Below are 27,490 nucleotides of genomic sequence, written 5' to 3' on the forward strand. Positions count from 1 at the left end.
TCAAGGGAAACTGGTAAATTTCTGTGCTCAAGTAAGGATTGACAACATACACCCAACTCTAGAACAATACAAACTCGAATGATTAAGGACAACTTTTGATCTATACTAACTTGGTCATTAAATGAACTTGTCTACCAAATTTCTTCCTCTAACTTGATTATAACTATGTTGGATCAAAGATAAGATCTCATATCTATTCTCACTTCTTTTGCAACCACTACACTTGACTTTCACTATCCCTCTGCATTTGGATTTTCTATAGATATATATAACCTTTTTTACAAGAATTTTAGAGTTTCTAACAACCCCAATCGTAAAACAACAATGTACATGAGAAGCCTGTCATTTTTTAAATAATCAACACATCATCAAGTTTCATCTCCAACTATTCTAACTTCACTATTGGACCAAGTTAGACACAAATCTAATTCTCATGAACATTATAACTTCTAGTTTCAGCCACAACATAGGCTCTCTCTCTAGGTCCGCATCTCAACTGACTGGAAATCCATGTTTTAAATTTTCTATAACCTTTTCCCATGGATCTTAAATTTGTTTCAATTGGGGTGCAGTCCGGTCATGTTTTAAAAAGTGAAGCATTAAAATACTTGAGCAACAAAAAACAGACAGTAAAACAAACTTAGTCCAAACAAACTATAAATGAAGTAGCCTAAGGATACAAAAAAAAAAGATCAATCCACACAAATCATGGAAAATTCTGCCTCCATCAATGTAGATTCCTTATTTTAAGAAACCAAACAAGTGTAATAGACTTGAAAAACATGAAAATTCCATGGGCTTGCTCTATGTCTTCTTCTCGTAGCAAGAGAAATTGAGAGATGGTAAACAAACAGAATTAGAATTAGAATTCACAATATGCAGAGAATAGTGAAGGGAAAAGATGGTGTTAAGAGTAGAAGGAAGTCACGGGAATTATAACGTACCCACTCTGTAAAATAATTCCGTATGATAGTATTCGGGTCATTCTCCAAATCCAGGCTAAGACCATTCATGTACAATTCCTCTAACCTTGGTGTCATTGAATGTCCCATGCAAAAATATTCCATCTGAGGGCAATATGTGATCCATATGTGTGTCAAGGATGGGAATTTGAAGGTGTAACTTGCTGAGCAAAAGCTTTTCAGAATTGGTAAATTAAAAAGTCGTAGCTCTTGCAATTTCGTGTTAACAATCTCATCATCCGTTGCTTCACCTCCATTTTCAACTATTTCTTTCAGCGTTTCACAGTCCTTCACAGTAAGCTTTTCAAGTTGCTCCAGTGCCTTAGCCATTGCCAGTGTTAACAAAATTTCCAAGTTCCCACAGCCTGATACTTCTAGAATACGAAGCTTTTGAAGATTCTGACCTAAGCCAGGGATTATCTTGTATAGATGTGTAAGCCTTGGTAGTTGCTCTATCTCTACTTTTTCCAAGGATGGGAATTTGAAGGTGTTACTTGCTGAGGAGAAGCTTTCCAGAACAACTAAATTCCCAAGTTGTAGCTTCTCTAAATTGGTGAAACTAATATCATCTGTTGCTTCACTCACATCAGCTCCTACAATTTCTTTCACCATGGAGCAGGATGTTATAGAAAGCTCTTTGAGTTGCACTAGTCTTTTAGCCATTGAGGGTGATGCTAAATTCATCAAATTTCCACAGTCAACTACATCTAGAGAATGAAGATTTTGAAGAATTGGCTGTAACCCAGATAGATGCATAAGACTAGGTAGACTCACTAAGCATATTTTAGTTAACCGTGGAATTGTCTCACCCGCAAGTCCTTCCTCTTGGATTACCTCTTCCACTGAATTACAATCTTGCACGTTGAGTTGCTCCAGATTCTGTAATACTAGTAGCTTACTGCAGGGGATTACAACTGGAATCCGTTCACAAATTTTTATCTCCAAAACTCTTAGTTTGCCAAATGATTCCCTTGAAAATTGGCCCCGCCATATCTCCATGGGGCCCATAAAATGCAACATCAATTCCTCCACATTAGGAAATGTGCTCTGCCAAATCAAATAAAAAACATTAATATTTTATTACGCTAACAAAACTTTAATAAATAAATAAGGTCTATATATAAAAAGGCTTCCAGCAAGTTAATTTATATAATCTGGTTACCAGTATTATTGAACAACCACAAGATGAATATCACAATTTATATAAATACCTTGAATATATAGTTGTAGTGTAGCTAAATTAATCAAACATAATGCTTATTACACCTGCAAAATTCTCATGACTTAAAATTATTTGTGTCTCTTTCTCCATATTTCCAAGTCCCTTTATCTAATTTGATTAATTTAACTATAAATGTAGTAACCTACATGTGCAAAAGGAGTCATACCTTTTCGATCAAGAAAAGTGGTTGTTTATCAAGTTCCCCTTCAAGACATTTTTCTTGAAATAGTAGCTCCACTTTATCACAACGCCTTACATACAATTTTTTCAAGAGTGGACAACTCAAAGTATACTTCTCCCGATAGAACCTTTTGAGCTGGCCTAAGTCCCAAAGCTTGAGAGATGTTAGACTAGGGAATTCAAACATAGGCACTGCTTCAACTCCATTTTCATTTGCAACAATTTCCTCCACTCCACAAGAGCTTATGCTTAGGTCCTCAAGTTGCTTAAGACCCTTCACAACTGAAGCTGGAAAAAGATATTTCAAGGAAGTCAAACCACTTATTCTCAATGAATTTAGATTTTGAAAGCAACCTACAGGATCTTGGTTGTCCCACATTGTTCTGACATTATCCAAACTTAACTCCAAATGTAAGGACTCCAACCTGGGGAGTGCAACCTGTCCAGTTTATGACATAGAATTAATAATTAATGTAGTCAGTCGTTCACCTGTATTCCAATAACTAGACATATAGAATTGAATATAAGAGGTAGAAGGTCAACATGTCAGTGTGACAAAGCAGAAGATTTACTAAAACTTTGCTATAAATTCTCTTTTTAAATGAGAAAATAAGAGATCCCAATTTTCATCTTTTTTTTTTAATGTAAGGAAGTTGGTACTGAATTTTTTCTTTCAATAAGGGCAATAGAATGATCCTAATTTTTGTATCTTTTTTTTTGTTATTTGATAAATCATTGTAGATCATCTAGAAGCCACCATAATAGTCATCAATCTGATTGTTCATATTTCATAGGCCAGCCAAAAGAAAAAAAAAAAGAAAAATGCAATCCACCCACCTACCATGCTTTGTAGACTAAAATACAGTATAGAAAAAATGATATTTGTATAAATACTTTGCTTCATCTAATTACAAATTAATTGTCCCACTAATGTGCACCTCATGTTTGATATTGACATCTCTTTTTGCCAATTTTTAACGCTTTATCTTTTCTTAATTTTTTCACTCCCTGTGTAATTTTTTCACTATTTTTATTTATATAATTTTTTATAACTTTTTTTATTTTATTATTTACTTTTTAAATTTTGAAGTATTGAAATTAATTATTCAATATTGATAGGAGACTAAATCATTATGAATTAATTGAAACTGATATAATTCTAATTATTCAATGCCTTTATTTTATTACTTTTCTGCCAAACGTTCTCAAGTATAATTTTTAATAATTTATAACACCATAAAACAAGTAAATAATGTGACTCTTTCATGTTATTTTAATTTTTAACCTCTAATTTCAAATTGAGGTGAGTCATAATCTGTGATCATCCATCTTTATTTATTCTTGATTTTGCAATAAATTTTTTTTTTTTTAATTCATCCACCAAAATGCAATTTTCATATTTTTGTAAAATTTATCCATTATAAAATCTAAAATGAAATCAAAATAATTTGTCGGGTGAATAACATTATTTAGAAAGAAAAAAATAAGGGATAAATAATTGTACAACGTGTGTTAATAGTTGTTAAACAAAATATTTATTTTCTTGAATTAGCTTATCTTTACTTCAATAAATTTTTTTGGTGCAAAAATAATAAAAATAAATGCCATATTTGAAAAACTATGGAGATTTGCAAAAGGAATTAGAAAAAAAAAATGAAAGAATATGCAAAAAAAAAAAAAGTGAACTTGTAATAATGGAAAGAAGAGCAAGATAAAATTGAAGTAAACTTGTAGATTGAAACGAAAATGTAAAATGTGAGGAAAATAGTGTAACATGAGTAAATTATAAAGAGATACGAAAAATAATAATACTAATGAAATAAGAGTGTAACTATTTGAGAAATGAAAACAAAAAAAAAAAAAAAAGATGAAAATGAAAGGGTAAAGAAGATAGTTAAATTTTGAATTTTGTGTAATATATTTTGAAATTTTGTTATATCAAGAATATTATTGGATGAAACAATATCAATACTTTCAGTTAACAAATTGAAATAGAAAATATACATATTTGTGGAGAAAATATACATATATGTGGGCTAAATAATATAAGTATGTTTACAAGCTTAAAAAAAAATGAATACAACAGAAAAATGGTATGCGGAAGAGAGGCAAAATACAGATGATAGAGGGATCTCACAATCCACTGTCTTAATAAGAGTTTACTCATGGACAAAATTAATCAATTTCCTTAATTTGGGATACATGAGCAAAATAAGGTTAGCTACGTAATTTTACAATAGAAAATGATTTTGGGGGGGGGGGGGGGGGGGGGGAGGAAATCTTGTGATTGGCTATTTGGCTTTCTTACTAGTACATACCACCATTAGGAAACTACCGATTTAATTAATGTATGTGATTAATTTGTTTTCAAGACTGGCAGAAATTGAAAATGAAAATCTAACATACCTGATTGAAAAAAGAGCTGCATGGCTCCTGGCTGCCACTGGCTCCCGTGGAGTAGAAGTTAATGAGATTTGCCAGACCTTCCAGTTGCAAGGATCCCAGTTGAGGAAACACTAGTACTGATTCCCTTGCTTGTGTTGTAGGAAGCCATATGATATATTTCAAGCTGTTACATTCCTTTATTAACAGAACTCTCAAGTTGGTAAACCAACTAATCCGAATTGGGCCACGCCATACTGCTTGCAATTGCTCGAGATCTCTAAGCCGTAAGTCCTCCAAGCGAGGAAAGGCACTATGTGGTGGGTCGACCCATTCCATGTCCATTGTATTGATGATGTCTTGCATCGCACCACTCAGAGAGATAGACAGATACTTGAGTTTAGGAAAACCGTCGCAGTCTAACTCATTAAAAAAATGTTTTGTATCATTCAAGCCCTTCAAATTTAGAACCTCAACTGTCTTTAACAGCCTGGAGAAGCACCTCACCAGATGTGGGACATCGACCCCATTGAGTATCAACCTGCTTGAGGTCCTTATACGTTCATAGTCCTGGTCCAGGTCCTGGTCCAGGAAGCCTATAGATATATCATATCTAGTGAGGCTCTTAACGGATACATCATCCAGAAGCAAACTTGAAACTAGTATTTTTAATTCCAAAGCCCTCAAACAAGACAAGTGTTTCAACTCTAAATCACTATTTACTCTATTCGAGGTAGCATTTTCAATACAGAGATACTGTAACTGAGATAGACTTGATATCACATTTTCTGGATCATCAATTCCTAAGCCATACAAAGTCAACATCCTTAGATCAGTCAATTGACTCATTTCTTTGGGAAGCACTATAAAGTCAAAACTTACAAGACTAAGAATTTGTAGTTTCTTCAGTTCTCCAAGTATTTTTATGCCTTCCCGAATAGGACAACTACGTAGACACAATGTTCGAAGATTTGAGAGAGGGTGAAGTGATGAAGACTCTAGTGGATGCCAAATTCTCAACAACCTCAAAACTCTTAGTTCTTTCATCTCTTTGAAAAAAGCATCTGGGATTTTCAAAAGTTCCTGGTCACCATTCACCAAGAAGAATTGAAGTTTGGGACATACCAATCCTCCTGGAAGCACACGGATATCTCTGCAGTTCAAAGAGATACGAGTACAATTTCCCAACTCATGAACCCTCTGTTGCCATCCCTGTAATCCAACAGCTTCTTTCACCACAAATCCATAATCTTTCGATCCAATTGCTTTGCAAACATCACGAACCACATCATGCATTCTGACAAACCCGTAATCTTCCTCCGCAAAAAAAAAACTCCCAGGTTCAATTTTTTTTTTTTTTTTTTTTTTTCCATAATAGTGCCCATCTTCAAATGGGTCAAGCAACAGGCTTGAGTCTTTGAGGATTTTCACTAGGGCAACTACTCTATCTCTTGCTTGCTCCAATGAATCAATGTTATCAAACAAATCCAAACCCATGCCATATTTCAACAAGTCATGCAATGAAACATCACCATCGCCTAGCAAACCACACAGTAAGAACAATGACTTGACTTCAACACTGATCAACCGTTTGTAGCTCCACTCCAGACACGAGTACACCTCACCACTCACTCCTCTGATGTTTGTTGGTGCACATGCTCTCAATCCGTTCAAGGCATCCTGCCATACAGCCAGGCTCCCACCTTTTAATGCCTTGGCAATTGCTACAATCGCAATTGGTAGACCGTCACATTTTTTAACAACCATCTTTGCTATGGTGAGCAATTCAAGATTGTTCTCCAAGGAACCACCTGCCGTCTTGTTAAATAAACTCCAAGCTTCGTCTTCTGTTAACTGTTCAATTAGAAACCATTTTTTGACATCCATGTTGTTACTTAATATGTGTAGATCTCTAGACGTCAACACTACTTTGCATTCTGTCGGATCATCTTTACAAGGAATTCCAACTTCCTCCAGATCAATCTCCTTCCAAATATCATCTAATGTAATTAGGATCTTCTCCTTCTTCAGTCTGTGATTCAGTTCAACTGCTCTTGTGGATTCATCCTTCCCCGTAAACTCCAAATGTAACATCTCTGCAATTTTCTGTTGAATTTTAGCAATTCCTTGTTGAGGTTTTTCCAGGTCTCGAGTCCAGGATACATCTATGTAGACTTCTGTTGTGAACAGCTTCCCTTGCTTAGCTTGTTCAGCTACTTGTTTAACCAGTGTGGTTTTGCCCACACCGCCCATCCCCCATACTCCAACCATCTTGATCTCATCATCTCCGAATGCATCCATTATTTTGTTCAAAATCGATGCTCTCGATTCAAAAGGTTCATAATTTTTAAAGGTTAAGTTCCGCAAAGGGACACGATCTGATACTCCGTGAGGGAAATTGCCTTCTTTTTGGATTTGAACAATTTCCTGCGCCTTCCCTTCTGCTTTCCTGCCTAGCAGGTACCTAGACTTGAAATTAGGACACCACCCATTGAAACAGCTCTTGTTTTCATCTTTCATCAATTCCTCTGCCTCCTCTGTAATCCCATCTACCCGATTCAGCCACTCTTGAACAATAGGTCTGATTTCATACCCCGCTCGTTTCGTTTCGTCACCAACCGTTTTCTGAAGGTCATCCCTCACACGCCCCAACTCCTGAACCTTGTTGTTGAGATCATCCGTATAGCTCCGGTAGCAAAACAGATATCTTAGCTGGCGTCCAATTGGAGACACCAAGTACTCTCCAACTTTTGCAGCAATGCTAATAACAATATCTGTCATTTCAGCTACGGCGGACTGCTTTTGCCTCTCCCTTTAAGCTTGCTTGGGAAAACTGATGGTGACTGAGGAATTAAAAAAAAAGGGTAACGTATCAAATCAGAAATAACAGCAATCAGAGAAGCCAGTGCAACAAATGAAACCAAACTAGGAGATGAAAGGAGCAGAGGACTTGCTCCAAGCAAAGAGATGAAAAGGAGAATCAGAAGTGAGTATGAGTGAAATAGAAAAATTGACAAAGGGGTACAGAGTCGTGAGATGGAGAAAGATCAAGGGATGCATGCAGTTTGATTTGAGTTTGACAACAAAGCAGAATTCTTTTTTTTTTTTGTTACCCCTTTGTCAAGTTATTAGAGGTGAGATAGAGATCAGCAAAAATTTGAAACTGAGATTAGTTTCCGGCAAGGAGTGTGCAGGGAGTAGGAATAGTTGGAAAACGACAGAAAGGGTAGAAAGTAAAGATATAGAGAAAGCTCAAACAAAGCAACTGAAATACAAAGTCGTGAAATTTGAACAAAGAAAGTATTTCTTTGCGTTACTTCAAGCAAATGGGAGAGACTGAGACAGACAACAGGAAAATGAAAAGGGGAGTCGGCAGCGAGAGTGAGAAAGCAAATGCAGAAAGTAGAAATACTGAGGCATAAAAAGACACTGACACCTTTAAAGAAATGAAAACCATCATAAAAATTTGGCAAAAGCCAAGAGATGATTCCTTCAAAAAGAAGGAAATTCAACTGGCAAGCGCAAGATACTTCATCAATTCATTTTGTTTCAGGTCGCCCTACTCTGACTGCAAAAGCCATATGGTTCAGTCTCACTAGTCGAGCTACATCAACAAAAAACTAAAAAAATGAAAAAAATAATATGCCACTAAAACCAATATGAAGAAAAAAAATATTGGATTATGTAATTTTCTATATATGAAAATTTCACTTTTCTTTCTAGAAAAAAATATCTAAAATTACAATCTTATCTTTTCAGTAGATAAAATATTATTAGTCCACAGCCCCCTAAAAAACAGACATACTCCAAATGAAATGGCTTTCTAATCAATTGAATGATGATCAAGCATCTAGTTGGGTATATGGTCGATTAACAAAAATATTAGAGTACAAATACATACCGAAGGGTAAGCATAATTTATTGTTGCTCGTTTCATGTACAAAAACTTAAGAATAATGGATTTGAATAGGAGAATTATCCTTCCATACGTCAATAAAAAAGAATTATGCTTTTGAGAACTCCAACTTTCACCTTTAATTCATTGACTCATAATCTCTGATTTTCCCTCATAGGCTCACTGGAGGCTAGTTATGAAACTCCAAAGCTATCAAATAAATTCTTAAATTTTAGTTGAAATATATCTGGTTTTTTTAACCAATTATTTCTTTTAAATACATTACAATTATTAAAAAAAAAAAAAAAAAAAAACCTGTTTTCATAACATAAACTCATGATTTGAACTACTTGATAAGTGGTTCAATTTTTTAAAGAATACCTAATGAGGGAGTGATGATTAATTAAAAGAGTACAAGTACAAAAAATTGTTTTTTGAAACTAAATGCTAAAATATAGTTTTTGTTCTCAAAAACATTAAAAAGGAAAAGAAATTGTTTGATTCAGTTAATAAAAATGATCCAGCATAGAGTTTCTCAGTGATTGTGGGCTATACGTCACTATGGTGACAAAGGATCCTCTGTCTGGTATAAATCCAGATAGAAGAGGCCCCTTAAGAAACACAATGACAGCGATTAACATAACACAAATTAAATTTATTGATTTTATTCTAATCTTTTCAATTTTTATTATTAAATTTATCCGTAATGAAATTCATCATTAAATTTTGCCCCACTTGAATGTCTTCCAGTATATTACATCATGTAGATATGTTACGTGTACACAATTTTTAAGAACATTTAATAATATTGAGTCATCCTAGGTGTACCCGTATTCTAAGCACATGTTTGGTGGGTAGGATGGCTATCCAAGTAGACAAAGTCCCTTGGAAAAGTCTTGCTTCATATATATTCAATAATTAAGATCTGACTTTTTAAAAAAATAATTAAGAATGAGATCCCTCTATCCTAATTCCTAAGTCCTAACTATTTGATTCTAATTTATCCAAATTCAAAGCCACCTTGGAATATAAAAGTGAAAGAAGTCTTTAACGCAACATATCTTGATTTTTTGTAATATATATATATATATATATATTTTCTAATGTATCCATTTTATTAAATCAATTTATGATTAATACTTATGATAGTACCATAGTAAGGCCATGGTTTCATCCCATAGTCTATTAAGAATTATAAGAAATGTGTTTGAGTTCATCAAATTAATATTTCAAAATTTTAGAAATCTACAAATGAAAGCATAAAACAGAAAAAAAGAAAAAGAAAAAAGGGTAGGGGGGTTAACTAAAAACTGGAAGCCAAAGGAGAATTAATTAATATTAACTAAAAATGAAAAGGTGGTGTAAGGAGGAAGTGTCAAATAGCAATTAATACATATAATTGGGTTGAAAGAATCAACCAAACATGACTCAATTGGTAAACATTAAACACATTTTTAAGATGTCATGTAACTCATTTGATAATCTAAGTCTTTGGTCCAATTTAAGTTAATATGATTGAACTTTTAACCTAACATATTTATGGCTTAATTGATTGATTTATTCAAAAATCTAATTTTAAATTAACCAATTATCAATTAAATAAGTTATGATTATAATCACGATAATTATCACGATTATTAAATAGGTTATTTTTTTTCAAATTCTTATTATATAAATTGACAAAATCATTTATTTTTTAAATGGTATATATAAGTCAATAGACAATATAACTTAAATATGATTATACTCAATCCAAATCTATGAAAAATATATCGGATCAAAGTTATGCTAGAAAATCATGTTAAATTTTGTCATATGCATTCGTTAATGATATGTAAGATTGTTAAAGATAAAAATATTGATAAAATTATTATTTTATTTAGCAAAATAATCGGAGATCAAGATCACCGCAAAGAATCAAAAGATATCAAAAGAGAAAGGAGTCCAAAAATCTCATAATTCATGAAATGACAATTATTCTCATTTATAAAAAAAAATTGTATAAAATCTTGGGTAATAATTATTTTGCTACCATTAGCTTCAAATTCTTTTTGTATACTTTCCTTTCATATAAAACGCGTGAGAGGGCATAAAATAATCATTTCAATTCAATATTTTCTCTTCTCAATTTGCAAAAGCCATTCCATCGACTATTCTACGGTAGAAAAGAAAAAAAAAACACATACACACAAAAGAAAATGAAGAAAAGAAAATATTAATCAATGAAATTTCTGCAAGTCCACACCTACAGAAATTTTAATTTTCTATGGAGATGTGCGCGTACAACTACCAGGTTTGACTTTGACCCATGCATCTCCCATGCAGTTTGCTTTTAGTTTCTCATTAATTTTCTATGCCACTAAACTGATTCTTCTTTACCTTATCCGGTCTCCCATGTGCATTAATGCGGGATAAGAAACCATGTAATAAATGAAATTAGTCCACTTTATTTTAAAAAAAAATATTCGAACACATACAAAGTTTTTTTCTAAAAAAAACATCATATGACTATTTTTGTAAAATAGATTTTTAAAACATTCTCATACGAACACCTAGAATTTGAAAATAAAAAATAAAAATCACAATAAGTGATTCTAACTCCATTATTTGTCATTCACCACTTGCATGTTATCAAGAAAATTAATGTTATCTTTAATTTAAATATTAGTATTTATTTATTTATTATATATTAATTTAAAAAATATGATGTTTTCAAACATCTTTTAATGTCTTCATTGATAATTATTTTAAAAAAATAATTATAAAAATATGGAGAATGATTTAAAATAAAGGATAATATATAAAAAAATATATTTTTAAAAATACAAAAAATATGTTATAAATATTTCAGGTTTCTAAATAAATTTTTATTTTACAAAATATCATAAAATAATTTTTTTAAAACCATTTTTCACAATTTCTTTCTAAACCTAACTAAAATACAATTTCAGAAAAATAGTTAATATGCAAACTGTTTTCCATGCTACCTAAATATCTATTATGAATATTCACTATTTATTTTGTTAAAAGAATTCTATTAACGATAAGTATAAATAATGCAGTAAAACCCTTTATCCCAAATATGCACATGATGCATTCAATTCATTTCTTGTAGGGATTATCATCATGGAACCCAGGTGTAAAGAAAAAGTTCTTGTAATATCATTAACTTATATAACTATGAGAGTGGAGGATAGCGTGAAATGGTACATTATCTAAAGATGGGGTTGCCTCTATTTTATAATAGCAACATGCAACGTTTTGTTTCCTATTTAACCTTTGTGGCTTCTCCAAGATGCATCAGCTATTAAAACTACAATATTTTAATGCAATAATGTAACTTTTGATGTTTAATATAAACTAGAACAAAAACATAGAGGAATCTAACTAGTTACATAAGTGGATTTCATGAATTATTTCTTAAAATTATAAAGATTAAAATAGCAGGTGGAGTTTTTGTTGGGTCATGTGGTCGGTTTAAATTACTATATTATTAATTATTTTAGTTTATTGGGTTATTTTGATGTTAAACATTCAGATTTCACATGTGAAATCACCATGTTGTCTTGACCTTAGGGTTTTAATCATCATACTACTCCTTATAAATAACAAAATCTTTCATTTGTCGTAAATGAATGGTTCATCAAATTATAAATGTTGATATTAATGTTATAGGTTACCAATTTCAAAATTTTTATTTTGTTAAAACCATGTCCATTCATATTTAGGAATGGCAACGGGCGGGTTTGGGACGGGTCACCCCTACCCATTCCCGTCCCAAAATATTTAGTTATTTCCCAAACCCGTCCCAAACCCGGGGTGGGGCATTGCCATCCCCGTTATAGAGTTAAAATTAAATCCCATCCCCGGCCCGTCCCAACCCGGGTATGTGTTGTCTGGGCGGGGCGGGGCGGGGCGGAAGCAACTCATCACCAAAAGTATTGAAGATATCAGTTGAAGTCATGATAGAGGTCTTAGACAGAGCACTTCTAGGGTTCTTCATGGCCTTCACCAACACCAACAACACTTTTTCTCTGCAAACACCACAAACATCAACCGACCTCCATCTTCATTTTCCGAAAAACATTTCAAAATTAGAAATTCCCTTACAAGATCGGTGCCATCAGAGCGGAATGATACAGCGCAAACTGCCTAGCGTCGTTCAGAGATTCACACACCTTGGCCCAATCCTTGGAATCCAATCCCTCAGTCAAACCCTTCATTTCCAAACGAAATACACACAATTAACTCAAATCACAAGTAAATTTTCCCTCCAGAGGAGCCACTGAGAGAGGGAGACTTACAGTTATCTGGGTTTCTGGGTCAGGCATGGCTTTAAGATTCTCAGAAGAGATGTAGTCAATGGTGGCATCTGCAATTGGTGGCAATGGAGCTTTGTTTCTCATCATTCACACCAAAATCAGACTGTTTCTGAATTGAAATTGCAACTTTCGCTTGCTTTTTAAGCCTTTCCGGTGTTGTCGGGAGAGCATTATCCAGAGACCTCAGAGCCATTTCTTTGAGAGAGAAAGAAACAAATCCAAAAAGAGAGCGTGTGTGTGTCTGGAAGATTGAAGCGTTTGATTGATTTAAAGGAATCAGTGGCTTTGACGATAAGTCGGATTTCTCCATTGAGTGGGAGGAAAAACCCTAGCGTCAACAGGAACGAGAATTGAGAGAAGAAGACCTAAAATGAGGAGAGGAAGCTAATATTTATAAGTGGGGGTAAAGTAGTAATTTCATATTCGGGGCGGGGCGGGGCGGGTCAAATTATAACTACACCCGACCCCGCCCCGAACCCGATTCGGGTTTTTTTTAAAAATCCTGAACCCGGCCCATCCCCGATTGCCATGTTCTTATACCCATCCCAATAGGGGCGGGTCGGGGCGGGTGACCCGGGAAACCCGCAAAATTGCCATTCCTATCCATATTCACAATTTATTTTGTTAAAACAATTCTATTAGTCACATGACTTTTACAATTTAGTGCATCAAAACCCTTTATCCCAAAATGAGTACTTTGAAAAGAGAGGAATTATGAGAAAAACATTAATTAGCATAGATAACATGTATATTATCGACACTTCTATATTTCTTTTTAATAATATGTAGAAAATGAAATTTAATTCGAAATAATATTTTTAAAAATAAGAAAGTAAAAATACATATTTTATAATTGATATCCATTAAAGATATTTTGACAATTGTTTTTTAAAAATGGCCAATTCTTATGAGACATAGCATTCAAAATCTAAAGTTGTACCTTGGCATGAGCATGCACCTAGCATGGAAGAGGGTTGTCAAGAATGAGAACCAATCCATGACCCATAGATTAAAGGATTATTTGATTAAAATAGTCATTAGAAACCCAATTTTAAAAATGTAAGTCTTCAATTTTTTTTTTATCATATTTTTTATAAAAATTTCCTCACCATATATATATAATTTTTTTTTGTAAAAATATGAGAAAAGTTATATTTACAAATATAAGAATTATTTCATCTCTTTTAACCAAATTTTAAATAAATGAATCAAATTCTTTTCAAAAAAATGTCAATGTTTTGATTAAACTATTGTTGAAAAAGGATAAGAATTAACCTGTCATGCTTGCATTATTGACCAACAAATATTCCTCTAATTGATTTCTTGCATGGATTATTATTATCGAGCCACATGTAAAGAAAAGGGGCCGGCTCACAGTATTGTTAACCTGTATAACTGTGGAAGATGGCACGAACATTATCCAAGTATCGGGTGGCTTCAATCTCAATTATATAATGACAATATGCCATTTGGTTGTTTGCCTTTAAGCTTTGTGGCTCCCCAAAGGTGCTTTGGCTGATAAAGAATGTACCTTTCTTTCATCAGGGAAAAGGAATAATTTTTTTTTTTTTTGCTAAAAAATTATAAAATTAAAAGGCACGATGGTGTGGGTGGCAAAGTTACCAAAAGGAAAAGAATGAGCATAAACTTCATGTTAGTGCATAAGTTAACAATACATAAGAGAACAATAAGGTACAATACATGTACCAATTCCTTTAAGGTGTTGTTTGTTTTATTAATTTTTGTTGAAAATAACATATTTTCATATTTCAAATAATTTATTTTTTTTATTTTTTGATTATTTCTTAAATTGTTTTATTGAACATAAAAAATTAAATACTAAAACTAAACCATTGTAATTAAACCTTAGTTTTTTTCCTTTTCTCCTTTTAAAAAACATCTACTTCCAAACAAATAATTTTTAAAAATTTGTAAGATCCAATCCCTAAAAGGTGGGTTTGGGATGAAGACAAATGACTCAGGGAAGGGTTTGAGATTATTCTTAAAAATTTGGATGAGTTTGAATATTGACTTATTGTGACCTGTTTTCCAAACTTGCTCTATTAGGGACTATACCCATCCAGATACCAGGCCTATGAATGACAGCGCTATTAGGGGAATTTTTATATGAAAATGTGAAGTATAAATCTATGCGTTACTTCTTTTAAAACAAGACCAGAGTGATTTTAGTGTGTATATAGAGTGCTTTTATTAATTATAAACTATTTTAACAAGGATCATTTATGTTTCAAGAAAGTTATAATAACGAAAGAATCAAAACAGTTAAAAGAAAATGTTTTCTTATATTTAGTTTATTAAGAAAAAATAAAAGAAAGTCTAATATAACTAGAATTAATTAAAGAGTTACATGCTTTTAAATTATTTAATCTTTTATAGAGGAGAAAAATAAAAAAATGAAATGAGTTTGAAGAAATATGTAAAAATAATTTATTATTATAAAAAGGAACATTAGTTAGTTGTCATATATAAATAAACAAAAAAACTTTTATAGTGCTTTTGATAAAACATTATGTATGAAAATGATAATAATTTTTTGAAAAATCAACTACCAAGCTATTATTCAAAACTTATTTCAAGTGATTTTTTAGATTTTTTAAAAAAAAATCTTAAATACATTATTTTGTAAGAAAGTACTATTTCAAAATCACTTTCAAATAAATTCTAAGAGTGTATTTAATAGTAAATTTAGAAAATATTTGTAATTTATCTAATACTTGAAATATAAAATTTTTGAAGTGTTAGAAGGTTAAAAGCACTATCAAATAGACTCTAAATTAGTTTTAATAGTTAAAATGAAAATCAGTATGACAAAGTTTATCAATTATGTATCGAAGTTATATCAAATCGTTTACATTTACTTTTGACAAATCTTCCATTACGTGTACAAAGGAAAACAACATTGTATCAACATAAATTTATATTAAAATTTTAAATATTACCTAATTAGGTTCATGTACATCAATAGGTCCAATAGGTCTTGTTTAAAAAGAAAAAAAGAAAACCAATGTGTTGACTACAATTTGGCCATAAAAGAAGGAAAATGTCAATTCCACTTTGGCTGAAAGTGAGAGATTAGGTATAAAGTACTTGGGCCAATGGAAGATGGAAAATGTTAATCACACTTTTTTTTTTTGTTAAATTTTAATAGTGTAACAGATGGGGGAAAAATGGTACAAATGCTAATCACACCAATGCTTAAACTGCCTTCTTCAAATTTAGTTGCTTAACAGATGAGAACAAGCATATTATAAGCGCTAAATAAATTTTTTCTGTAAAGTCGTTATTCAAATAATGCATCAAAACTCTTTATCCCAATTGTGCATATAATGCAGTCAGTTGATAAATTTCTTGCAGGGATTATTATCATGGAACCCAGGCCTATAAAGAAAAAGGTCTTGCAATATCATTTAACTTATATGAGAATGGAAGATGGCATGAATGCTACATTATCTAAAGATGGGGTTGTCTCCGTTTTACAATAACAAGCAGCAATTTGGTTTTTTCCCATTTACTTTTGTGGCTTTCCCATGATCTATCACCTATTAAAACTATAATACTTTCATGCAATACTGCAACTTTTGATATTTGATATAAACTATATGAAAAGCAAAGAGAAATCTAATGTGACATAAGTGGATTACATTAATTATTTCTTAAAATTATGAAAATAAAAAAGCGTGGCATAGTGCTAAGCTTGCTGGGTCATGTGGTTGGCTTAAATTACTACATTATTAATTATTTTAGTTTTTTGGATCATTTTGATCTTAAACATTGAGACTTTACATGTGATATCATCGTGTTACCTGACCTTAGGATTCGGTCATTATACTACTTCTCAAAAATAGCTAAATCTCAAACTCTTTGTAAATGAATGCTTCATCAAATTTAGTAATATGAATTACTAGAAAATGATGATATAAATGCTGACACTAATATTATATGCTACCAATTTCAAATTTTAATTTTGTTAAAATTAAAACCATGTCTATGCATATAATTCACATTTTATTTTGTCAAAACAATTCTATTTGCATGATTTTTAAAAATCACTGCATCCAAACCCTTTCTCCCAAAACGACTATTTTGAAAAGAAGAATGGTGAGGAAAATATTAACTAGCATAACATATGCATATTATTGACACTTTTTTGTTTATTTTTAATCATATGTAGAAAATGAAATTTAATAATAGATAATATTTTTTAAAAGAAGAATATATATATATATATATATATATATATATATATATATATATGTTTCACAACTTCTTTGAAAAATGTTCAAAATGGCCCATTCTTATGTGACGGCATGGAAGATGGTTGTCACTTAAACAATGAGAACCAAATCATGACCAACAAATTAACTGAATCAAATTCTTTTCCCAAAAAATGTCTCAAATTCGATTGTTGTTCAAAAAGCATAAGAACCTTTCATGCTTGTATTATTGTATCTTTTCGCAAAAAGATAACGTGGGATGTAAGTGGTTACATACAATCAACTACAAAGCAAATGGATCAATCCAATGTTACAAGGCAAGACCCATTGCGAAGGGATACACCAAAACCTATGGATTTAATTACCAAGAAACGTTCACTCTGGTTGCTAAGATAAATATAGTTAAAATGATTGCTATAATTACTTTTACAAAAAGTCTTTAGAAACAAATAAAAATAATTCAAACATGTCATAAGAAAACACCAATTTTAACCAATTTTCAAAGCCTGCCATTTTGGAAATCATTGAAAACACTATTTTCAGAAACATGTTTTCATCTTTTCACAAACATTGCCAAATTATCAATTTTCCTTTACATAATACGAAATAATTATTCTTCAACTTTTAGATTTTCAATATATTTTTCTTGGTTTGCTATAATTACAAAAACAAAAACAACAAACAAAAGACAAACAAACCTTGTTAACATTGTTGAACTAAATTATTCCAGACATTAGCAAAACGGTACATCCATATGTCATCAGATCATTTGGCCGATCTACCCAAGCTAAAAAAAAATGCACCAGAGTTGTAAACACATTAAAAACATCAGCCCTTGCATCAGGAAAAACTAGATGATATGTTTGACCAGATGTTGACTAGGAGTTAATTGTTTACAAAAAATCACAACCAAACAAGCCTTGTTTGGAGTTGACTAAATGATTTTCTAACCATCAAAAGATAATTTTGAATCTTTACATTGGTATATAAGAGTTCATGATATCGTCATGATGGTAACATTTTTGAAAGAATATTTCGTACTAAAGTTTACTCAAAAAACTATTTTTGAATTCCAATGAATATGAAAGGTCCTAACAAGCTTGGTCATATAATATTAATACGCGTACACAAGAATAATGCAAATAAAGTCAAATGTGCAAAAAAGCTTAATCACACATATTTTGAACCACAAGCGGTTGAATGGTCTCTTAAGTGCCAGGGAGCATTAGCAAAATACAGATATGGCATCATAAAGCAAAACATACCAAAGAGACTGAGGAAAAATTCATTGGCAGCATCTCTCTGACTGGGATGGTATCAATACATGTCCTCAAATGAAGCCAAGTTCTGCATACATATCTAGAAAAGATGAAGACAATAAGAACAAAAGCCCTTTTGGCATTTGAAGATATATAAAGGGAAAACAAATTGTAGCAGTTTCTCACTCACATATAGAATGCACAAGGAAAACCCTTTCTTCGTTTTGCATATGAAAAGTTGAACTTAGTCTTCCTCATGGGGATCCACTTCCTCCTCCTTCAGAATTCTCTCCCTCCGTGTCTTCTTTCACAGAAGACTCTTCCTTGGGGTGCTGCTCTTCAGAATCCCCTTCCTCAGCATCTTCTTCATCAGGAACTTCTTCCTGAGAATCCTCAACCTTGGGATGCTGATCATTCAACACCTGTAGAGTGTCATATTGAGCAGGAAAGAGGAATAATTACAATAACAAAATTTAAACATACTCGTTATCAAAAGAGAATCACGGAATGATCAAATCAAACTGCTACTACATGGCAGCCTTGTAGTTATTTGTCAACGTTGATAACTCTTGTAAATGACCTAATTAAGTCTCACCAAGTTCCTCTATCCATAAAATAAGACCCTCCATGCAGCTCTAAGAGGAAAATACCTTCAATCTATTGTCCCATATTATCCTCAATCTGCATCAAGCCTCACAATTTTTTAACTGATTTACCTCCAAACATATGATAATAACTGAGGGGCATTCCTAAGAACCTTGGGATTCTATTCCTCAAAACTCCACCACGGTAATTACAAGCTAAAAAGATTTTGCGAATTAACTGGTTTGAAATATTTGAGAATATGGAAATATGTTAAATAAGATAAGACTCCTTTAACATCAAGGGAAACTGGTAAATTTCTGTGCTCAAGGATTTAAAACATACACCCAACTCTAGAACAATACAAACTCGAATGATTAAGGACAACTTTTGATCTATACTAACTTGGTCATTAAATGAACTTGTCTACCAAATTTCTTCCTCTAACTTGATTATAACTATGTTGGATCAAAGATAAGATCTCATATCTATTCTCACTTCTTTTGCAACCACTACACTTGACTTTCACTTTCCCTCTGCATTTGGATTTTCTATAGATATATATAACCTTTTTTACAAGAATTTTAGAGTTTCTAACAACCCCAATCGTAAAACAACAATGTACATGAGAAGCCTGTCATTTTTTAAATAATCAACACATCATCAAGTTTCATCTCCAACTATTCTAACTCACTATTGGACCAAGTTAGACACAAAACTAATTCTCATGAACATTATAACTTCTAGTTTCAGCCACAACGTAGGCTCTCTCTCTAGGTCCGCATCTCAACTGACTGGAAATCCATGTTTTAAATTTTCTATAACCTTTTCCCATGGATCTTAAATTTGTTTCAATTGGGGTGCAGTCCGGTCATGTTTTAAAAAGTGAAGCATTAAAATACTTGAGCAACAAAAAACAGACAGTAAAACAAACTTAGTCCAAACAAACTATAAATGAAGTAGCCTAGGGATACAAAAAAAAAAAAAAGATCAATCCACACAAATCATGGAAAATTCTGCCTCCATCAATGTAGATTCCTTATTTTAAGAAACCAAACAAGTGTTATAGACTTGAAAAACATGAAAATTCCATGGGCTTGCTCTATGTCTTCTTCTCATAGCAAGAGAAATTGAGAGATGGTAAACAAAAAGAATTAGAATTAGAATTCACAATATGCAGAGAATAGTGAAGGGAAAAAGATGGTGTTGAGAGTAGAAGGAAGTCACGGGAATTATAACGTACCCACTCTGTAAAATAATTCCGTATGATAGTATTCAGGTCATTCTCCAAATGCAGTCTAGACCAATTCATGTACATTTGCTCTAACCTTGGTGTCATTGAATGTCCCATGCAAAAATATTTCATCTGAGGGCAATCTGTGATCCATACGTATGTCAAGGATGGGAATTTGAAGGTGTAACTTGCTGAGCAAAAGCTTTTCAGAATTGGTAAATTAACAAGTTTTAGCTCTTGCAATTTCGTGTTAACAATCTCATCATCCGTTGCTTCACCTCCATTTTCAACTATTTCTTTCAGCGTTTTACAGTTCCTCACAGTAAGCTTTACAAGTTGCTCCAGTGCCTTAGCCATTGCCGGTGTTAACAAAATTTCCAAGTTCCCACAGCCTGATACTTCTAGAATACGAAGCTTTTGAAGATTCTCACCTAAGCCAGGGATTATCTTGTATAGATGTGTAAGCCTTGGTAGTTGCTCTATCTCTACTTTTTCCAAGGATGGGAATTTGAAGGTGTTACTTGCTGAGGAGAAGCTTTCCAGAACAACTAAATTCCCAAGTTGTAGCTTCTCTAAATTGGTGAAACTAATATCATCTGTTGCTTCACTCACATCAGCTCCTACTATTTCTTTCACCATGGAGCAGTATGTTATAGAAAGCTCTTTGAGTTGCACTAGTCTTTTAGCCATTGAGGGTGATACTAAATTCATCAAATTTCCACAGTCAACTGCTTCTAGAGAATGAAGATTTTGAAGAATTGGCTGTAACGCAGATAGATGCATAAGACTAGGTAGTCTCTTTAAGCATATTTTAGTTAACCTTGGAATTGTCTCACCCGCAAGTCCTTCCTCTTGGATTACCTCTTCCACTGAATTACAATCTTGCACGTTGAGTTGCTCCAGATTCTGTAATACTGGTAGCTTACTGCAGGGGATTGCAACTGGAATCCCTTTACACATTTTTATCTCCAAAACTCTTAGTTTGCCAAATGATTCCCTTGAAAATTGGCCCCGCCATATCTCCATGGGGCCCGTAAAACTCACATCAATTCCTCCACATTAGGAAATATGCTCTGCCAAATCAAATAAAAAACATTAATATTTTATTACGCTAACAAAACTTTAATAAATAAATAAGGTCTATATATAAAAAGGCTTCCAGCAAGCTAATTTTATATAATCTGGTTACCAGTATTATTGAACAACCACAAGATGAATATCACAATTTATATAAATACCTTAAATATATAGTTGTAGTATAGCTAAATTAATCAAACATAATGCTTATTACACCTGCAAAATTCTCATGACTTATAATTATTTGTGTCTCTTTCTCCATATTTCTAGGTCCCTTTATCTAATTTGATTAATTTAACTATAAATGTAGTAACCTAGATGTGCAAAAGGAGTCATACCTTTTCAATCAAGAAAAGTGGTTGTTCATCAAGTTCCCCTTCAAGACATTTTTCTTGAAATAGTAGCTCCACTTTATCGCAATGCCGTACATCCAAATTTTCCAAGAGTGGACAACTCAAAGTATACTTCTCCCGATAGAACCTTTTGAGCTGGCCTAAGCCCCTAAGCTTGAGAGAGGTTAGACTAGGGAATTCAAACATAGGCACTGCTTCAACTCCATTTTCATTTGCAACAATTTCCTCCACTCCACAAGATCTTATGCTTAGGTCCTTAAGTTGCTTAAGACCCTTCACAACTGAAGCTGGAAAAAGATATTTCAAGGAAGTAAAACCACGTATTCTCAATGAATTTAGATTTTGAAAACAACCTACAGGATCTTGGCTGTCCCACATTGTTCTGACATTATCCAAACTTAACTTCAAATGTAAGGACTCCAACCTGGGGAGTGCAACCTTTCCAATTTATGACATAGAATTAATAATTAATGTAGTCAGTCGTTCACCTATATTCCAATAACTAGACATATAGAATTGAATATAAGAGGTAGAAGGTCAACATGTCAGTGTGACAAAGCACAAGATTAACTAAAACTTTGCTATAAATTCTCTTTTTAAATGAGAAAATAAGAGATCCCAATTTTCACCTCTTTTTTTTAATTTAAGGAAGTTGGTACCGAATTTTTTCTTTCAATAAGGGCAATAGAATGATCCTAATTTTTGTATCTTTTTTTTTGTTACTTGATAAATCATTGTAGATCATCCAAAAGCCGCCATAATGGTCATCAATCTGATTGTTCATATTTCATAGGCCAGCCAAAAGAAAAAAAAGAAAAATGCAATCCACCCACCTACCATGCTTTGTAGACTAAAATACAGTATAGAAAAAATGATATTTGTATAAATACTTTGCTTCATCTAATTACAAATTAATTGTCCCACTAATGTGCACCTCATGTTTGATATTGACATCTCTTTTTGCCAATTTTTAACGCTTTATCTTTTCTTAATTTTTTCACTCCCAGTGTAATTTTTCACTATTTTTATTTATATAATTTTTTATAACTTTTTTTATTTTTTTATTTACTTTTTAAAATTTGAAGTATTGAAATTAATTATTCAATATTGATAGGAGACTAAATCATTATGAATTTATTGAAACTGATATAATTCTAATTATTCAATGCCTTTATTTTATTACTTTTCTGCCAAACGTTCTCAAGTATAATTTTTAATAATTTATAACACCATAAAACAAGTAAATAATGTGACTCTTTCATATTATTTTAATTTTTAACCTCTAATTTTCAATTGAGGTGAGTCATAATCTGTGATCATCCATCTTTATTTATTCTTGGTTTTGCGATAAATTTTTCTTTTTTTTTAATTCATCCACCAAAATGCAATTTTCATATTTTTGTAAAATTTATCCATTATAAAATCTAAAATGAAATCAAAATCATTTGTCGGGTGAATAACATTGTCTAGAAAGAAAAAAAAGGGATAAATAACTGTACATCGTGTGTTAATAGTTGTTAAACAAAATATTTATTTTCTTGAATTAGCTTATCTTTACTTCAATAAATTTTTTTGGTGCAAAAATAATAAAAATAAATGCCATATTTGAAAAACTATGGAGATTTGCAAAAGGAATTAGAAAAAAAAAATGAAAGAATATGCAAAAAAAAAGTGTACTCATAATAAAGGAAATAAGAGCAAGATAAAATTGAAGAATCAAAATTCACCTCTTATTTGATATTAGAAACTAAACATGATCAAAAAGCTCATTTTTGAGATTGGGGATGGGAGACTCATAAGATATTGGAGTAAACTTGTAGATTGAAACGAAAATGTAAAATGTGAGGAAAATAGTGTAACATGAGTAAATTATAAAGAGATACGAAAAATAATGATACTAATGAAATAAGAGTGTAACTATTTGAGAAATGAAAACAAAAAAAAAGATGAAAATGAAAGGGTAAAGAAGATAGTTAAATTTTGAATTTTGTGTAATATATTTTGAAATTTTGTTATATCAAGAATATTAGTGGATGAAACAATATAAATACTTTTTCAGTTAACAAATTGAAATAGAAAATATACATATTTGTGGAGAAAATATACATATCTGTGGCCTAAATAATATAAGTATGTTTACAAGCTTAAAAAAAAATGAATATAACAGAAAAATGGTATGCGGAAGAGAGGCAAAATACAGATGATAGAGGGATCTCACAATCCACTGTCTTAATAAGAGTTTACTCATGGACAAAATTAATCAATTTCCTTAATTTGGGATACATGAGCAAAATAAGGTTAGCTACGTAATTTTACAATAGAAAATGATTGGGGGAACAAATCTTGTGATTGGCTATTTGGCTTTCTTACTAGTACATACCACCATTAGGAAACTACCGATTTAATTAATGTATGTGATTAATTTGTTTTCAAGACTGGCAGAAATTGAAAATGAAAATCTAACATACCTGATTGAAAAAAGAGCTGCATGGCTCCTGGCTGCCACTGGCTCCCGTGGAGTAGAAGTTAATGAGATTTGGCAGACGTCCCAGCTTCAAGGATCCCAGTTGAGGAAACACTAGTACTGATTCCCTTGCTTGTGTTGTAGGAAGCCATATGATATATTTCAAGCTCTTACATTTCTCTATTATCAGAGCTCTCAAGTTGGTAAAACAACTAATCCAAATTGGGCCACGCCATACTGCTTGCAATTGCTCGAGATCTCTAAGCCGTAATTCCTCCAAGCAAGGAAAGGCACTATGTGGCGGGTCGACCCATTCCTTGTCCATTGTATTGATGATGTCTTGCATCGCACCACTCAGAGAGATAGACAGATACTTGAGTTTAGGAAAACCGCCGCAGTCTAACTCATTAAAAAAATGTTTTGTATCATTCAAGCCCTTCAAATTTAGAACTTCAACTGTCTTTAACAGCCTGGAGAAGCACCTCACCAGATGTAGGACATCGACCCCATTCAGTATCAACCTGCTTGAGGTCCTTATACATTCATCCCGGTAAGATAGAGAGCCTATAGATATATCATATCTAGTGAGGTTCTTAACGGATACATCATCCAGAAGCAAACTTGAAACTGGTATTTTTAATTCCAAAGCCCTCAAACAAGACAAGTGTTTCAACTCATAGGCAATTCCTCTCTCCGGTACCCTGAAAGCATTTCTAATACAGAGATGCTGTAACTGAGATAGACTTGATATCACATTTTCTGGATCAAGAAAATTTTTGCCACGCAAAGTCAACATCCTTAGATCAGTCAATTGACTCATTTCTTTGGGAAGCACTTCAAAGCAACCACAACCTACAAGACTAAGAATTTGTAGTTTCTTCAGTTCTCCAAGTATTTTTCTGCCTTCCCCAATCCAACAATTATGTAGACACAATGTTCGAAGATTTGAGAGAAGGTGAAGTGATGAAGACTCTAGTGTACCCCAAATTCTAAACAACCTCAAAACTCTGACTTCTTTCATCTCTTTGAAAAAAGCGTCTGGAAATTTCAAATAATTCTGGTTACCATTCACCAAGAAGAATTGAAGTTTGGGACATACCAATCCTCCTGGAAGCACACGAATATCTCTGCAGTTCAAAGAGATACGAGTACAATTTCCCAACTCATGATCCCTCTGTTGCCATCCCTGTAATCCAACAGCTTCTTTCACCACAAATCGATGATCTTTCGATCCAATTGCTTTGCAAACATCACGAACCACATCATGCATTCTGACAAACCCGTTATCTTCCTCCGCAAAAATTAAACTCCCACGTTCATAATAGTGCCCATCTTCAAATGGGTCAAGCAACAGGCTTGAGTCTTTGAGGATTTTCACTAGGGCAACTACTCTATCTCTTGCTTGCTCCAATGAATCGATGTTATCAAACAAATCCAAACCCATGCCATATTTCAACAAGTCCTGCAATGAAACATCACCATCGCCCAGTGAACCAATGAGCAAGAACAATGACTTCGCTTCAGCACTTTTCAAATGCTTGTAGCTCCACTCCAGACACGAGTACACATTTTCAGTCACTCCTTCTATGTTTGTTGGTGTAGACATTCTCAGCTCCTGCAAGGCATTCCTCCATATAGCCACTCCCTCACCCTTTAGGGCCGTTGCAATTGTTACAATAGCTACTGGAAGACCCTCACATTTTTTTAATACTTCAGTTGCTATCGGCCGCAATTCATGCCCCTGCTCGAAATCACCTGCAGTCCTCTGAAATAATTTCCAAGCTTCCTCATCACACAGATGATTAACATGGAAGTCCTTACAAGTACCCATATCCTTAGATAACATGCCATGCTGCCTTGACGTCAACACTACTTTGCATGCCGTCCGATCATCTTTACAAGGAATTCCAACTTGCTCCAGATCTATCACCTTCCAAATATCATCTAAGATAAGAAGGATCTTCTCCTTCTTCAGTATGTGATTCAGTTCAACTGCTCTTGTGGATTCATCCTTCCCCGTAAACTCCAAATGTAACATCCCTGCAATTTTCTGTTGAATTTCAGCAATTCCTTGTTGATGTTTTTCCAGGTCTCGAGTCCAGGATACATCTATGTAGACTTCTGTTGTGAACAGATTCCCTTGCTTAGCTTGTTCGGCTACTTGTTTAACCAGTGTGGTTTTGCCCACACCGCCCATCCCCCATACTCCAATCATCTTGATCTCATTATCTCCCAATGCATCCATTATTTGGTTCAAAATCGATGCTCTCGATTCAAAAGTTTCAAAATTTTTAAAGGTTAAGCTCCGTAAAGGGACACGATTACATACTCCGTCAGGGAAGTTCCCTTTTTTTATTATTTGAACAATTTCCTGCGCCATCTCTTCTGCTTTCCGGCCTAGCAGGTACCTAGACTTGAAATTAGGACACCACCCATTGAAACAGCCATTGTTTTCATCATTCATCAATTTCTCTGCCTCAACTGTAATCTTAGCTACACAATTCAGCCAGTCTTGAACAGTAGATCTGATTTCATACCCCGCTCTTTTCGTTTCGTCACCAACAATTCTCTGAAGGACATCCCTCACACCCTCCAACTCCCGAACCTTGTTGTCGAGATCATCCGTATAGCTCCGGTAGCAAAACAGATATCTTAGCTGGCGTCCAATTGGAGGCACCAAGTACTCTCCAACTTTTGCAGCAATTCTAATAACAATATCTGTCATTTCAGCTACGGCGGACTGCTTTTGCCTCTCCCTTTTAGCTTGCTTGGGAAAACTGATGGTGACGGAGAAATTAAAAAAAAAAGGGTAACGTATCAAAGCAGAAATAACAGCAATCAGAGAAGCCAGTGCAACAAATGAAACCAAACTAGGAGATGAAAGGAGCAGAGGACTTGCTCCAAGCAAAGAGATGAAAAGGAGAATCAGAAGTGAGTATGAGTGAAAATAGAAAAATTGACAAAGGGGTACAGAGTCGTGAGCTGGAGAAAGCTCAAGGGATGCATGCAGTTTGATTTGAGTTTGACAACAAAGCAGAATTCTTTTTTTTTTACCCCTTTTTCAAGATATTAGAGGTGAGATAGAGATCAGCAAAAATTTGAAACTGAGATTAGTTTCCGGCAAGGAGTGTGCAGGGAGTAGGAATAGTTGGAAAACGACAGAATAAGTAGAAAGTAAAGATATAGAGAAAGCTGAAACAAAGCAACTGAAATACAAAGTCGTGAAATTTGAACAAAGAAAGTATTTCTTTGCGTTACTTCAAGCAAATGGGAGAGACTGAGACAGATAACAGGAAAATGAAAAGGGGAGTCGGCAGCGAGAG

General features: G+C 33.1%; 2 protein-coding genes across 5 annotated transcripts; both read right to left on the bottom strand.

Annotated features, from left to right (window-relative positions):
- LOC117930890 (disease resistance protein At4g27190-like) lies at nucleotides 1-26,537 on the bottom strand. Of its 2 annotated transcripts, XM_034851664.1 has the most exons (5): nucleotides 24,732-26,537; nucleotides 4,771-5,342; nucleotides 2,351-2,803; nucleotides 877-2,009; nucleotides 1-385 (listed from the first exon to the last, which is right to left on the bottom strand). In XM_034851664.1, the coding sequence occupies exons 1-5, from the start codon at nucleotides 26,410-26,412 to the stop codon at nucleotides 376-378; spliced, it is 3,849 nt and encodes a 1,282-aa protein (XP_034707555.1). In that variant the 5' UTR covers nucleotides 26,413-26,537; the 3' UTR covers nucleotides 1-375. The 2 variants fall into 2 exon arrangements, with proteins under 2 accessions (XP_034707555.1, XP_034707556.1); XM_034851665.1 differs by having other exon boundaries at nucleotides 1-2,009.
- LOC117930893 lies at nucleotides 18,275-21,317 on the bottom strand. 3 transcript variants are annotated; one of them, XM_034851674.1, is made up of 3 exons: nucleotides 20,283-21,317; nucleotides 18,648-18,855; nucleotides 18,275-18,557 (listed from the first exon to the last, which is right to left on the bottom strand). In XM_034851674.1, exons 1-2 carry the CDS (start codon nucleotides 21,297-21,299, stop codon nucleotides 18,712-18,714), a joined length of 1,161 nt encoding a protein of 386 aa, XP_034707565.1. In that variant the 5' UTR covers nucleotides 21,300-21,317; the 3' UTR covers nucleotides 18,275-18,557; nucleotides 18,648-18,711. The 3 variants fall into 3 exon arrangements, with proteins under 3 accessions (XP_034707565.1, XP_034707563.1, XP_034707564.1); XM_034851672.1 differs by having other exon boundaries at nucleotides 18,648-18,879; XM_034851673.1 differs by having other exon boundaries at nucleotides 18,648-18,864; nucleotides 20,283-21,316.
- Nucleotides 26,538-27,490: the final 953 nt, after the last annotated feature.

This window comes from Vitis riparia, chromosome 14 (genome assembly GCF_004353265.1).
Source record: "Vitis riparia cultivar Riparia Gloire de Montpellier isolate 1030 chromosome 14, EGFV_Vit.rip_1.0, whole genome shotgun sequence".
Taxonomy (NCBI): Eukaryota; Viridiplantae; Streptophyta; class Magnoliopsida; order Vitales; family Vitaceae; genus Vitis; species Vitis riparia.

Bases quoted from the DNA above. Each gene is read 5' to 3' on its own strand.
- LOC117930890 (XM_034851664.1), bottom strand. From the start codon at position 26,412: ATGGATGCATTGGGAGATAATGAGATCAAGATGATTGGAGTATGGGGG. The intron at 2,804-4,770 runs GTATGTTAGATT...TAAACTGGACAG, and splicing joins GCAGCTCTTTTTTCAATCAG to GTTGCACTCCCCAGGTTGGA. The intron at 2,010-2,350 runs GTATGACTCCTT...TTGATTTGGCAG, and splicing joins CACTTTTCTTGATCGAAAAG to AGCACATTTCCTAATGTGGA.
- LOC117930893 (XM_034851672.1), bottom strand. From the start codon at position 21,299: ATGGAGATATGGCGGGGCCAATTTTCAAGGGAATCATTTGGCAAACTA. The intron at 18,880-20,282 runs GTACGTTATAAT...GACACTCTACAG, and splicing joins GGAATTATTTTACAGAGTGG to GTGTTGAATGATCAGCATCC.